Source organism: Acipenser ruthenus, chromosome 7 (genome assembly GCF_902713425.1).
Source record: "Acipenser ruthenus chromosome 7, fAciRut3.2 maternal haplotype, whole genome shotgun sequence".
Lineage (NCBI taxonomy): Eukaryota > Metazoa > Chordata > Actinopteri > Acipenseriformes > Acipenseridae > Acipenser > Acipenser ruthenus.
In genome coordinates this window covers 9,790,718-9,806,612 of record NC_081195.1, presented here as the reverse complement: position 1 = coordinate 9,806,612, position 15,895 = coordinate 9,790,718, and the positions used below count along the sequence as shown (strand labels likewise).

The 15,895-nt window shown below is 38.3% G+C and overlaps 1 protein-coding gene across 1 annotated transcript in view; it reads left to right on the top strand.

Moving 5' to 3' along the window:
- Positions 1-2,155: 2,155 nt before the first annotated feature.
- The window catches only part of r3hcc1l (R3H domain and coiled-coil containing 1-like), a 17,303-nt gene continuing 3,563 nt past the window's right edge, over positions 2,156-15,895 (top strand). Inside the window, exons 1-7 of the mRNA XM_034026238.2 lie at positions 2,156-2,252; positions 4,972-5,925; positions 6,377-6,558; positions 6,916-6,986; positions 7,411-7,506; positions 7,946-8,086; positions 13,129-13,210. Coding sequence (XP_033882129.1) covers positions 4,990-5,925; positions 6,377-6,558; positions 6,916-6,986; positions 7,411-7,506; positions 7,946-8,086; positions 13,129-13,181 — 1,479 coding nt within the window. The 5' untranslated portion in view covers positions 2,156-2,252; positions 4,972-4,989 and the 3' untranslated portion in view covers positions 13,182-13,210. The remainder of the gene's footprint in view (positions 2,253-4,971; positions 5,926-6,376; positions 6,559-6,915; positions 6,987-7,410; positions 7,507-7,945; positions 8,087-13,128; positions 13,211-15,895) is intronic.

The window sequence follows — 15,895 nt, the reverse complement described above, 5'->3', positions numbered from 1 at the left end:
CTCTCAGATAAAAATATGTGATGTCTGTTGACTAGTTCTTCAGTCCATAAGCCTTCAGAAAACAGATTATTGGCAGTCCAGTTTGTTTACTGCCCACAGATTCATTTTTAACTGTAAGGTAGGGACCCAAGTTTCCCACAGTTTTTGATCACCTTGATGTTCCAATTCCATCAAATAACCACATTGCAAATATTATCTTGATAAGTTTTTAGTTAGTATAAAATAATTGCATCAAATCATAAATATTATCTCAATGGTAATTATCTTGGTAAGATAATATTTTGTACTGCATGGGGACACTGCATATTTAATAAAAACGTAAGTGGAATACAATATGAATAACATTTTATATAAATACATATTTTTTGCAAGTCGAATCTCCCCCCATCCTCTGCAATGCTGCTGGCTGCATGTCCTCTCTGCAGGGGAGTAGCAGGGAGGGAGGGTGAAGCTGCATTGATTAAATTGCACTCATCAAAAATCTGATTTGAAATTGTGCAATACATCTTTAATGTGGGATGGCACGGTGGCGTAGTGGTTAGCACTGCTGCCTCACAGCGCCAGGGTCCTGGGTTCAAATCCAGACTAGGGTACTGTCTGTGTGGAGTTCGCATGTTCTCCTCATGTTCACGTGGGTTTTCTCCGGGTACTCCCACAGTCCAAAGACATGCTGTCCAGGTTGATTGGTCACTCTAAATTGCCCTCTGTGTGTGTGGCGCCCTGCGATGGACTGGCATCCCATCCAGGGTTGAAGCTGCATTGAATATTAAATTGCACTCATCAAAAATCTGGCATCCCGTCCAGGGTGTAGTCTCGCCTTGCACCCTGTGTATGCCAGGTTAGGCTCTGGCTCACTGCGACCCTGTAAAAGAGTATGCGGTTAATGATAATGGATGGATCTTTAATGTGAAAGATATTTAATTATATAAGACAGAGATCTCAAAAATCCAGAAATTTAAGTAAAATAGAAGGAATTCTCAAAAGCAGCACTTTTTAACCCAATGGCATGTATAAGTGGAACAAAGCCAGAGATCAACCAATGAGGGGCCCCACAATAATGGAACTGTAAATGAAATTAAGTCTTTTTTGTTGCTAATTTGGGTTTTTGAGTGTTAGAGAATACACCTTAACAATGACCACCCTCTATACGCAGCACTTCAGTGCTTGCAATAATAATTGCTAAAACTTTACTCCGTGTTCGTCTATTGGAATAAGCTTTAAAAATCATAACTGGTTAAAAATAAAAGTCATAAGAAATTAGTATTAGATATATCTAGAAATTAGTATTAGATATACAGATATTTACTCTTTTAATAACCCTGGAATATCAACGTGTTTTTAACTGCGATAAATCGTTTTTTTTAATTTAGCATATGAACATCTGATTTATGCTCTTCTGGCTATAACAATACATCTGATGTTCATGTATTGATTGGCTGGTATAATAGTCTTTGTGTTTTATAGCTGACCTCAGAGAATAAACCCAGATAAATATATCTGAATGTACTGTTTCACAGAAGTTTTTTTTTTTTTAAGTTTTGAATGAATATTAATATTCAGTACATTAAATTATGTAGAGTTAGCATACACATACAAATCTGAATGTTCAAATCATACCTTGGAGTTTATTATTACATAACAGGAATATTATGTAGTCCGCAGGCATGATATATATGCTTATTTTTATGACTTTTGAGTCCCCAGCTGGTTGCCAGTAAGGGGCTTTTTGGTTCCCAGTAAAGGCTCTTTATTGTGTAATCTACTTAGTTCATCAGTGTATGACTTTCTTCTTAGTAAACTAGCATATTTCTTTAAAACTCACAACAAAGGGGTACATTTACATTGACTTCCAATGAAGGGACTTGCCTTGTTTCTTGTAGAGATGGCCTCCACATGATAAGGCAGATTAGCCAAATTGCTTGGTTTGTATTGTCAGTAAACAGGCCGATTTGGGGTACATGTTTCCCTGTAACAAAACATGGCTGGTTGGGTTTCCATTTTAATTTGGAATCCAGTAAATATGCTTCTTGTGTTGCTGGTAAAAGGACTGGTGGGCATCTAGTTTGGAGACCTAGAGTATATGCTACTGTACGTGTTGGAAGAAACAAAAAACTACATATCCCAGAATTCCTATTTTGTAAGTGCGTGATGACGACCAACCACGAACGTGTAAGGCCAAACATCGGTTGTGTACGCGCTGTACTTGTTCACGAGCCGACTCTGGACAGAAAACAAAATAATAAAGAGATAAGGTACCCTTAAAAACTTTAACTTGCATTTATTGGCTGGTCTCATTTAACATGCTGAATGTTTCCTAAAAACAAAACAGTGAAGGTTTAAAAAAAAAATATATATATACTGTTTTGTTTGCGCTTCCTGGTTTTTATTTCTGTCTGAAACTATTCATTTGTCTGTTTATAGGCCTGTAGCGGTGAGTTCAAAATGATATTTAATTGAAAAAATATGTAAAAACAAACACAAAAAGTAAATGTTTTAAACTAGGGACTGGTAAAATATGCTGTTAAATAATCGACACTGAGAAACTACGTAAATAACTTGTGAAGCTAACTGTACAATTTTGAATTTTTTAATATGGGTACTATATATATATATATATATATATATATATATATATATATATATATATAGTAAAGTATTGACTGTAATGGGCCAGTGTGAAGAATAGCGGGCCTAGAATTTCAACAGGTGGAGCATTGGAGGGCCATTTCGCCGTTGCGTCTGTACTTGATGTGTGTTACGGTTGGAATACTGTATTTTGTACCTAGTCAGATTTCTTGTATAGGCTAATGAGACAGATAGTTACTTGGAGGATGCTAAAAAAAATACTGTCCCTACCTGGAATCCCTTCAAAAGTGAGCCATTTTCATGGAAAATAGTTTAATGTGTACTACAGTATAAATCTAATCCAGACCAAAAATAAACCCACTCTTAGCATTTTTACACCCACTGGGATATTTGTGCAAAGCTTGTATGCTTTTCTGCTATGATTTGGCCTTTTCACTGTTGATTTAAATCCACCCCAAATTACTCATTTTTTTAAACAAGGGATGTCCAAGTCTAAAGTTATTGTGGCATGTAATAGTTATTTTTTTAGATGCTATTATTAATTTATTTAGCAGTTTTATTCTCAGTGTCATATTCATGGGGGAGCTAATCCAATCGGAGAAATACATTAGATTATAACTTTCTTCTGTTTATAATAAAAGAATGTGGCTATGGGGGTGGCAACTGCTTTGTATATTTCAGAATGGTATCAAGCCCTTTCATTAACCTTCCTAGGCGCCTGTCTGGACATAAGTAGCTTCACAGGCTGCTCTGCCATTGAACTCGTCGTGTTTGTAGATTTATTCAGGGACATTAAATAAGTGTTGTTATTAACTTTAAAATATTTCTATAGTTGAAGGGGTATGAGGCCCATGCTGGACAGAGTGGGAGCTAAGGCCACGCTGATTTTCCAGGTGACTGTTAGCATCTCAAAGTGATGCAGGGAAAATGTGTTACTGAAACAGAGAGCGCTGTCACAACTGTGGAGCCAGATCTTCCCTCGTATCATTGTGCTCGGTAGACCCATAGAGTACAAAAATTAATTTCTGATCGATTCTACTCCCTGAGTAAAAGGGGAGACAATCTGTTCTCTTGGACGGGGCGTTGAGGGAAATTCAGGCTCTCGCTGAGACGGGATGTGTGATGTGTGGTGTGTGTGCAAGGTGATTCATCAACCTTGTCCCCCTCATCTCACCTCACCAACAAGAGCTCTTCAGCTGGTCAAATGGAGCAGATAATATGAAGTAATAGGATAATGTGAATTGCTAATTATTAACTTTTTGGGGTTGTAAACTTTGCCCCCCCCCCACTGACATATAACATAAAATACATCATTTCTGTAATAACATGTAGTACATCCAATGTTGCATATAAGTGTGGATAATATAATACAGTTTTGTATTACTCATGGAGTTATGCAGAATGTATGCGTAAAGTAGGTTGATGTGTTTTGTGCTGTAATTTATTTTTCTTTATTCTTTATTGGTTTTATTTCCAGTGATGTTACAGACATGGGGCACTTGCTTTCTTGAAGACGAAAGTTAGCTGCGGAAGTACATTTTTTAATTTCAGGTTTATTGATCCCAGAGTGGTTTATTGCCTCATGACATCCATAATCACAACAACAGATTGACAAGGGTTATAAATAAAAGAGAAGACAGAGAGAAAGGGGGGAGGAGGAGAGTAGAGCCCCATCCCTCATCTCTCTGTATTAATTACTGCTCTTTCCTGGTTGGATTGATCTCACTACAGCCAGCCATAAATTTGACTGATATAAAGAGAACAAAATAAATCTAGATTTTCTTTAAACAAAATATATTAAAAGAATTAGCGTTAAAAGCAATTCAGGAAATAACATAGGTTATTGTGAGGTATTTTGGCCAATTGTTAAATTGATACCTTTTATGCTTGGCTTGTTCTGTAGAATATAAAACAATGCGTTCAGATTGACTGCTGACTATCAAAGCAGACCCTCGCTCACACTGTACACAATTGCTGGCAAGTTATTCCACCCTTTAAGTCTAATTTTCAAAATAAAAAACTTTAACATTAAATTAGTCACAGACTGTTTCAGAAATAAAATGTTTTGTTGTTTGGAAGCAATTCACTGAGGGCTGTTCCTTGAAAGGGAGCTGCTGAAGCAGAAAGTACTACCCCATTCCATTTATATAGTATGCTTGTTGCACAGAATTTGCCTATATATGATTAAAAGATTTTTTTTTTTTTTGGTGGTTTTTACAAATACACAGAAGTTTGATCATCAGAGCCTTACCAGTAGTCTGACGTTCATCGAATTGCCCTACAATGATGTGTTTTCTCCCAACAAGCTAGTCATTGAGAGTTAGGATTCATGATGAAAGTCTTGTTTTTAAATAGTGGTAATAAATAATGCTTTTTTTTCTGCAGGCTGAGTCGTTATTGGTAATGGACCAGGAGGAGGAGAGGAAGAGAATGAACTCCAAAAAGCCAGACAGAGCACTTTATGTCCCTAGAAGGCAGCAAGCGACTGGAGAGCAGGAGAAGAAAGGAGAGTCATTGAAGGAAGTGGCCCTATGCCCCTCTACTAGCGAGGAGCCCAAGAGGCAGACTCAGGGCAAGGCTAGAGCAAGTCCCCTTGAGGTTGGTGGGTCAGGGAGGGGGGAAAAGCAGAGGGAGAGGAAAGGGAGGCAGGTCAAGGATAAGGGGAAGAAGGGTAACATGGGTACTGGGGGAAGCAAAATGAAAAGGGACAGGGAAGGTAGTGAAAGTCAGAAGCAACTGGGCGGTGAGAGAGAGGTGAGTCAGGGGATTAGCGATGGGGACAAAAAAACAGAAACGAGGGAAGACACAAGCAATCGAGGGATAGCAGATAAGGAGGGAGAGGTAGGAAATAAGAAGGGAAATGATTTTGATACTATGGAACACCTTGTCTTGGATGGACCTCAGAGCTGTTCTCATAAGGAAAACATGCAAACTGAACTCTGTATTTCTAAATCTGGCCCCTTTGTTGAAGCTGTAGGTAGCAGGCTGGGAGAGAGAGACTCTGGTATGGGTGTGACAGTGAAGGGGCCCTTAGCAGTTAGTGCAGGTCAGGAAGAGGGTGTCTGCCCTGGGACAGGGCTGGGAGAAGGACAGGATGAAAGGGTGAAGAGTAACACAAAGCCTTCCCAAGGTAGTCTAGATTGTTCCATCACAGGCTTGCAGACTGAGGAGACTTGGTATGTTGAGAAGGTACAGAATGGAGACTCGGGAACCTTGGAACAAAGTTCACATTCTGTCAGTACAGCATTGAGAGAGGATCCCAGTGACCAGGAGTCAGACAGCTGGGACACCCTATTTAACGACGAGGGAGATTGCCTGGACCCCCATCTACTAGAGGAGGTAACTGTGTTTTTTGTGAATGATACACGATTAGAAGAACAACCCGGAAGGTTAAATGTCCTTAAGTTTTTTCTGTCCGTTTTGTAACATAAAAATCAGGTTCAGTGGCAAACTGTTTTGTTTTCCTCTTCAGATTGATGAATGGGCGGAAGGGGGCATTATTAATAACTAAGCTGAAGCAATTTATTTGGTGGAGTTATTGCTTTTAATGTACATTCTAAAGACACCTTATTATAATTCCAAAAACACTTCAATTATCCAGATAAAAACAGAACCAGTTGTATACAGTTAGAACCCTTGCTCTTGACTCTAAAGTAGCATTCAAAAACACACTACCTAATTTTTAAAAACTTGATAGACTATTCTAAGAACATCAGGAGCTGGGTTTTCATCCTGGGATGTTTTCTAGTTTCTGATGGTGTGTCCTGTCTGGTTGTAATCTCTCTTTCAGATATCACAAAATCAGGGGAAGGTAAAGAAGTCCATCCAGGAGCCCCGATTTGATTATTACAACTGGGCAGTCGAATCCGACGTGGAGCTCAGAGAGGATGAGTTGTCCCACATCGTTGAGATCTACGAGTTTCCTTCAGAGTTCAAAACCGAGGATCTGCTTCGAACTTTCAACAGCTTCCAGTGGGTATTAATTGTGAGCAGAGAGCCTGTTTCAGGGTGGAGTAAAAGGAGCATTCTATCTGAGACAGTAGTAGGGCAGAGAGGATGAGATGGACAGTGTAAGAAACAGCAGCTTCAAAGAGAGGTTGTTGAAGCCTTGCATTAGATACAGTTGTATCTATTTTAATGGTCCAAGTAGTGGCTGACTGTAGTGGAGTTCTAGGGTGCTGTATTTATACCTGCTGCTGTTTAGTTATTTAAAGTAGATAGCAGTGTTTTATCATGGTGAAGAATAGTGGTTAATAGCCTAATATAGAAGAAAATACTTCTCGTGAAAAACAGTCCGTTATTGGGCACTGATTTTGGTTTCATATGCAGGCAAAAGGGGTTTGATATTCAATGGGTGGATGACACTCACGCACTGGGACTCTTCTCCAGCCCCATAGCCGGTGAGTTGTCTAGTGATATTAAAAAAATGTACTTATGCTTTTACACTGCTTTTACTGTCACTTGCATAGATTGTATTTTTGTTTATTCAATATTAACGCAGAACCGTGCAGGGTTAAATTGTTGTATAACATTGTACCTGTATTTGTATTTAGTTGTTTAAATAATAAATGTAACGTTTAGTGTTTATCATGTTTTATTTAAAATAATACAATGTTTACATTTACATTGTGCAGTAATGTACCAATGTGCTTTCCTGTTCCCGTGCCATAAATAATTAATCACAGATCGAACGCAGTCCTTCCTTCAAAGTCCATCTTTGAAAAAGTGAGAACTATAATTTTTGCCACACTAGTGGTTCTCCCTCAACAGGAAAGGCTAGCATACATACACACTTACACCTCTAACCCTGCTCTGTTAATCCAGCACGAGACGCCCTGAGAACAAAACACCCGATGCTGAAGGTCCGCCCGCTGTCACAGGCATCCGCTGCGACCAAAGCTAAGGCCAGGGGATGTTCAGGTGGGTTCTAAACAGTTTAATCAACATGAATAACTTACAGTAATAAATAGTATCACTTTTTTCTTCTTGGAGACAGAAACTCCTATCAGTGACAGAAGAGACCTCTGTGATTCATTCAGTATTTTGGACAGTATTTCCATCATCAGTCTGCTAGATCATTCTCTTTTAAAGACCTCTGTGGCATACAGCCTGTCTACTCTGGACTGAAGGATGCCATTATCCGTACGCAATTAACTGAGTGTCTGTTGGAGTTGAAGACAAATTCAAAAGTGCAGTTGCAGTGTTGGTTTGTTAGAATCGGTGTAAAACGGTGTTACAAACCGACATTAGGCCTACTCCAGGTCTTGTTTTCGGAAGGTTGTTTCTTGGCAACTGCATGATTAAATAAATAATTGAGTATTGTCTGTGTTTTTTTTTTTTTTTTTGTTCCTTCGTTCAGATTACCTCCTGCCTGCAAAGGAGCGCCCCAAGACAAGTGCGGCTTTGGCCAGAAGGTTGGTTATTGGGGCGCTGGGCGTCCGGAGCCCCCAGAGCCGAGAGGATAGGGATGCAGAGAAGAGAAAACTGCAGGAGGCCCGTGGTGAGAACACAGTATACGTTCCTATATTAATTGTCACACTGTTGTAGTTTCCTATTTCTACCACTAGATGGGGATGTACTTCAAGTAATGCTTGTATGTTCTCTGCAGCAGAGTTTAGATGTTAACCCTTTACACTCAATTTTCGCCTGTTTTACATTAAGGAAAGCACTTGCACTGTTATGTGGGTTTGTTTTAATTTACATTGATTTAAAAAGGATGGTGTGTTTAGAAGGATATTTGTGTTGGTTAAAGATACAATAAGATTGACTAATACAAATTGAGAACATAGTTTTTTCTTAAACTTTGGCTTCAGGGTATTCGTATAATTGCTGGGGACAGAAAAAAGTGATTAGTCCCTAGAGCTGGAAGCCTATCACCATTAACAAGCACAATTCCTGAGTTGTTCCTGCTCTGTGGATCCCTGGTCTGTACTTGCACTGTAGACGGAAGGGCAGACAGTGGGCCCTTTTCCACAGTGCTGTCAGCTTCTTTCTTTCCACTGGCAATACATTCCTCACGTCTTCTGTGCCTGTGCTCTACCATCCCTATTGAGCACTACCTTTCAGGCTCTCGTCTCTCACAGTCATTAAATTCACCAGTAGAATAAAACGGTAAAAGGTAGATTGTGTGCACACAAGGGTAGCCCTGGTGCTGTGTGATTCAACAGAGGCTGTACTGTGGTAAATAATAACAAGCAAACATCTATGAAAAGGTATTACTAAATACCAGTATAGAGGTGAAACTCTTGAGGCATCCCCTAGGGGCTATTTAAAGTCCCCTCCCACCCAGCCCTTCCCTTGGGGCTTTTTTCTTTTCTGGTTTCTTCATTTATTTTTTTGTATTGCCCACTGTTGTTAACTGAACGTTCATACCAATGTCATCAACACTCCCGCTCCCAAAGCAAAACAGAAAGTACAAAATGGCGAGCCGACGCTACATTTAACACCAGAGCAAAAGAAAAAAAATCGACATGTATGCAGAAAGCAAGACATCGCAAATATTTTCTCGCCTAAGTGAGGCATAATCGAAGGACGATTGGAGACATTCTAATGGATAAAAACAAATGGCTTACCTTGATGGAACAAGTCTCCATTGTTTAACCCGAAAAAGGCTTGACTAAAATAAGTGACTTTTATAAACCACAGTAAATGTTTAAAAAAAAAAAAAAAAAAAGAAGTATGGTAAGAGGTTTGTTTGTTTACGTGCAAGTTTTGTACAGATGAAGGCTGACTTAAACTAAAGCATCAGTTTTGTAAACAGCCTGTACATATTAAATGTTTTTTTTTTTTTTCTAACTGTTTAAAAAGAATGTTTAAATTGCTTTGTGAAATAAATAGATGGCATCGTTCAATGGGGGATTCAGCAGGCTTACAGTTTTTATTTTTATGGAATTGTTGTTTGGGTGATATGAAACTAAATGAGTGTTTTATTTTTTTTATTGTAGGGAAATAAATCTGACAAATGATTTTTTTTTTTTGTTATCAACTACTTTATATGTATAAAAGAAAATAATGTTAATACAATCGTATAAACATTATATACAAGCAAGCAAAAACGTGCAGGTCACAGCATGCCCTAATGTATACGTTTGTATCATAACACAGACGTCCGTGTAGTCAAATAAAATAATTGACTGACGATTCAAACAAAAATATTACATTAAATGCTATGAATACTTTAGCATTTCCACCCCATTTCTTATACTCTCTTCCAATCAGTATGGATCCACCCTGCTATCACACACCTTCAACACACCTCCTGGTAAGGGGGGAAACTCGCCCAAATCTATCACATTCTATAGTGCGACACATTTAAGAACATAAAAACATAAAGTTTACAATCGAGAGGAGGCCATTCGGCCCATCTTGCTCGTTTGGTTGTTAGTAGCTTATTGATCTCAGAATCTCATCAAGCAGCTTCTTGAAGGATCCCAGGGTGTCACTTTCAACAACATTACTGGGGTGTTGGTTCTGGACCCTCACAATTCTCTGTGTAAAAAAAGTGCCTCCTATTTTCTGTTCTGAATGCCCCTTTATCTAATCTCCATTTGTGACCCCTGGTCCTTGTTTCTTTTTTCAGGTCGAAAAAGTCCCCTGGGTCGACATTGTCAATACCTTTTAGAATTTTGAATGCTTGAATCAGATCACCGTGTAGTCTTCTTTGTTCAAGACTGAATAGATTAAATTCTTTTAGCCTGTCTGCATATGACATGCCTTTTAAACCCTGGATAATTCTGGTCGTTCTTCTTTGCACTCTTTCTAGAGCAGCAATATCCTTTTTGTAACGAGGTGACCAGAACTGAACACAATATTATAGATGAGGTCTTACTAATGCATTGTAAAGTTTTAACATTAATTCCCTTAATTTAAATTCAACACTTTCCACAATATATCCAAGCATCATGGTGGCCTTTTTTTTATAGCTTTCCCACATTGTCTAGATGAAGACATTTCTGAATCAACATAAACTCCTAGGTCTTTTTCATAGATTCCTTCTTCAATTTCAGTATCTCCCATATGATATTTATAATGCACATTTTTATTGCCTGCTTGCAGTACCTTACACTTTTCTCTATTACATGTCATTTGCCATGTGTCTGCCCATTCTAAATGCTGTCTAGATTTTGAATGACCTTTGCCACTCCTCCTATTTTTGTGTCTTCTGCAAATTTAACAAGTTTACTATACCAGAATCTAAATCATTAATGTAGATTAGGAATAGCAGAGGACCTAATACTGATCCCTGTGGTACACCACTGGTTACCTCGCTCCATTTTGAGGTTTCTCCTCTAATCAGTACTTTCTGTTTTCTACATGTTAACCACTCCCTAATCCATGTGCATGCATTTCCTTGAATCCCTACTGCGTTCAGTTTGAGGATTAATCTTTTATGCAGGACTTTGTCAAAAAGCTTTCTGGAAATCTAAATAAACCATGTCATATGCTTTGCAATTATCCATTGTTGATGTTGCATCCTCCAAAAAAATCAAGCAGGTTAGTTAGACACGATCTCCCTTTCCTAAAACCATGCTGTCTGTCTCCCAGGATACTGTTACCATATAGGTAATTTTCCATTTTGGATCTTATTATAGTTTACATAAGTTTACATATAATAAGTCAGGCTTATTGGTCTGTAGTTACCTTGTCTGATTTCTCCCTTTTTGTGGATTGGTATTACGTTTGCAATTCTCCAGTCTGTCGGTTCAACCCCTGTGTCAAGAGACTGTTGCATGATCTTGGTTAGCGGTTTGTAAATAACTTCTTTCATTTCTTTGAGTACTATTGGGAGAATCTCATCTGGCCCAGGGGATTTGTTTATTTTAAGAGCTCCTAGTCCCTTTAACACTTCTGCCTCTGTTATGCTAAAGTTATTTAAAACTGGATAGGAACAGGTCGACATGTGGGGCATGTTGTCCGTATCCTCCTTTTGTAAAAACTTGTGAAAAGTAATCGTTTAATATATTTGCTATTTTTTTTTTCCTTCGTCTATGATTTTGCAATTTGTGTGTCTCTTAGACATTTAACCTCCTCTGAATTTTTTTCCAATATTATAACAGCAAGAGAACATTTTGGAATGGGTTTTAGCCCCCTTAGCAGTGTTCATTTCTATCTCTCTCTTGGCCTTTCTAACTTCCTTTTTGACTTGTGTTTGCATTTTCATGTACTCTTTCTGTGTACTTTGTTTTTGGTCCCTTTTAAACGCTCTGTAAAGTGCCTTTTTTCGCTGAATATTTTTTATTATTGATCTATTAAACAATTTTGGCCATTTTGTTTTAAATTTAGATTTGTCTACTTTTGGGATGTAATTGTCTTACGCCTCTAGTACTACATTTTTAAAAAACAGCCATCCTTTTTCTGTGGATGTTTTCTCTATTTTACTCCAATCTACTTCTGTTAGTCTCTTTTTCATACCTTCATGTTTGCTTTTCTAAAATTGTAAACCTTATTTTTGGGGTTTTAAAAATCACTTCCAATGAGACCATGTTGTAGTCTGAGCTTGCCAATGGTTCTCTGACCTCTGTTTTAGTTATTCTGTCTTCATTATTTGAAAAGACTAAATCAAGGCATGCCTCCCCTCTAGTTGGTGCCTTGACAAATTGCGTTAGGAAGCAGTCATTTGTCATTTCAACCATTTCAATTTCGGCCGTCGTGCTCCACACCGGGTTTTCCCATTTTATATGGGGGAAGTTGAAATCCCCCATTAGTATGGCTTCTCCTTTGCTACACACATTTGTAATGTCATTGTATAACAGATTATTTTGCTCTGTGTCTGAATTTGGCAGTCTATAGCATGCACCTATTATGCCCTTTGAATTTTTGTCCATTATTCTGACCCATATTGATTCAGCGTTGTTTTCTTCGTCCATTTTAACCTAATCTGTTAGAAACTGTTTCAAACTAGTCCTTTGTTTGTGGTGTTCTGTTTTCACGTTGTGTCTCCACTCCTCCACTCATCTTGATTAGACACCTAGTAACTTTGGCACTCTGCCCAGATACGAGAGACTGCAAATGTCTCGTTTAGCTAGTTACATGTGCTTTAAGCTGTATCAAAATATGAAAATAAAACGTTAACAGAAGTAAAGAATTTATAATCAAATACATAATTAATACTTTATGCAGAATGTCATCTCCTACATATTATTATTATTATTATTATTATTATTTTTAAATATAAACTGTTCCTCAAAAGTAACCGTTTGTTTCATACAGATGGGAAAAGATGATAAAACGCCACTAGTAGACCTACTGTTGTGTTAAGAACTAGTACTGTAGTTTTAAAAAGACTAATGTTTTTATTAAAGTGGCCTGGAGATACTATAATTGTATAACTCCAAAAAAAAGACATTTTGAATTTATTGCAAACATAGAAGGTTGTGTGTGTGCGTGTGTTTTTTTTGTTTTTTTGTTTTTTTGTTGACCCTCACTATAACGCCACCCTCGCTTATTGCCTGTTTTTGCCCATGGTCCTTACTTGGCAGTATAAAGAGGGTTGACCTGTACATTTTATATTTTTTATTTCTTTCCTTTTTTTTCTTTTTCCAGAACAAAAGCGATTGGCGGCCAAACAGCGTGAGGATGCTTGGGAGGGAAAATGACCAGGCTTTTTATACATGACTGATTGTTGGTGAGAGATCAGCAGTATTATATATGGTGCATCAAATTCAGTTGGATATGCTGTATTTGAAGATATGTAACAGGGCAGCCATATTGAGCAGGCTTGCTCTCTTCCAGAGAGGCCCTGTTTCCATGCTGGGAATTTGTCTTGGACACTGCCATGAATATTTGAGCCAGTGACAGAGGATATACAGTAACATTTTCTGCAAGACCTCAGTTTGATAAGAAATTAGTAGCCTGATGCTGTGTGGAACCAAAGATAAAAGGGGTGTTCAACTGAATGTTTTTATATATCTTTAAGTAGACACATGTTTGCTGAGAGGTCTGTAATGCTGGGAATTATATAGGCAGGAGTCTTTCGATTTTCAAAATCAGCCTGGTTAAGTTACTAAAAAGTAATCGACAGAAATAAAGTTGTGTTTGATTTTAATATCTACTTTTTTTTTTTTTTTTTTTAATTGTCAAAATTAAAAATCCATCCATTCATGTTTGGAGGAGCCCATCTATCCTTGTGTATATGCATACATACTTATGTCATATCTACATTTTTACATGCACATACAGTGCTCCCTCGTTAGAAGACAGCCCTTTACACCACAGAACAGTTTATAAGTCGGTGTAGTCATGGCTCCCTTTTGCCCCTTGATGCGATTATACTGGCACTTGTATTCTCATTGTAAGGTAGAACACAAATCGCATGGCCTCTTAGCTCTGGCTCTCACCTACAGCGTTGTAAAGAGTGTGGCTTGTACTTTGAATGCAGGTCATCGTAATCCTGCTTTTTCACGTTGCTGATAAAGTAATCTGTCGCTTATCTGACTGCGGTGGGACCAGATTAAGGCTGAATACGTAAAAAGGTGGATGAGTGAATCCTGTTTTAAATATCATTATACACAGCTGTAACAACTGTATAAATGGGTAATTGTATGTAAAAATAATGTGATATCTTGTAAGTCGCCCTGGATAAGGGCGTCTGCTAAGAAATAAATAAAAAACAATTACTATATTCACACAGTTATTATCCCTTGTTTAGAAAGATACAGGGTATTAATGCTTGTGACAGGGTAGCCTTCTGACGTGTGGATGCGTGCATTCTCTGCTGAGCGACAGGCAGGAGATCGAGACGAGGTTGAAGTTGATGCACCCCGCAGGCGAACAGGATTTATTTATGTATCAACACACCAAACAGCTCACGTGACACTACCAGCAATGGCAGTGCACGGAGCACATACAACACAGTGTACGAAATCTTTTTTAGGATCTACAATATCTCAACTAATCTCTTCAATAATAAACTAACGTTGCTGAAGAGGTTGGTCATGGCGGATATGTGACGGGCAGATACGCAATGGATTACTGTAGTTCTAATTTTGTATTTACAGTGGTGGCGGTGGATGTGTATATTACAGAAATTCTTGTTTTAGTTGTGAAAACCACAGGAGAGGGTCAGGAGTATGCCACAGGGGGTTTTAATTCTCAATACTATAGCTATGATCTGACCCAAAACATTTTGCATGTACAAGAACAAGTTGTAGAAATTATAAAAACTGTATTTGTTACCAGAAGTTCCTGTTGCAATAAAAATGGCAATGTTAGCCCCATTTCTTATGTCCTGGCCTCTTGATAAATATTATTTTTTTAATAAGCTTTTAATTTTTCAGCTATCCTTTTTGGCTTTGACAATTGCATGCACCTGCATTAAACAATAGACTAATCCAAGTAGACGAAGGAGACTGAACATGGTACCCCATGCAAATCTGCCATGTTTATCTAATTATTTATTGATGGCACAGATGTGTAGCAAAATCATTAAATGTATAATAACACTAGGAGTATGTTATTGGATTTATTATGCCCATAGTCTACATGAGGAATATTCTCATGATGTAATATGAACTAGAGAGACCAGGGTACAATGCTACGTGTCTACTTGAGTCTTGCAATGTTTAATTAAAGCTAAAAATGTGTGGTATACAAAGTTTTTCACTGGTCCACTGCCAACTGAACATAGACTACTAGAACTTGTTTTACTTGTGACCAGAGTGGAACACTGATCTCCCTGAGGAAGTGGACCTTCTGTTCCCCTTAGTAGCCATGTATAAAGTAAGAGGTGTGACCTGAGTTTGAGAGCCAAAACAGAGCTATGATTCACGTCAGGCCACATAGCTTGCATTGTGGGGCACGGGAGGGGAGCAAGCAGACTAACCCACAAATAAAAAGGTGTGTTTGGAAACAGGAAGCAGGCCTCCAGAGATAAAATGAGAACACAGAGGCTGGTTGTTTACACTCGTGGATATTTTGGTACTCGTAGGTTTTTTGGGGAAATTAATGTCGGTGGGTCACAAACTGCTTTTAAGTCTGTTTGAAATTTAGTTTTGCTTTTCTTTCTAGGGAAAGGATTTCCAGATTCACATTGGTTTGCTGGAACTCTGATGACTCCTTTTTCTTTTCCCGGGGGTGGGGGGAGGTTGGTTAGTTGTGGGTTGCATGTACCCAATATTAAGTTAAGTGGGATTTGCACATGTTTTGTCCCTAAGCACAGTCTAGTTTTACCCACTTCCCAACCAAACCATTTGCACTAGACACTGGTCCAAGCTGCTTCTGTCTTTCAGCTCCCCACAAGGTCATACTACATGTTATATTTCCTCAAATACTCCTCTCCAGTCACCAGGCCATACCGAATAACAACTAAGCC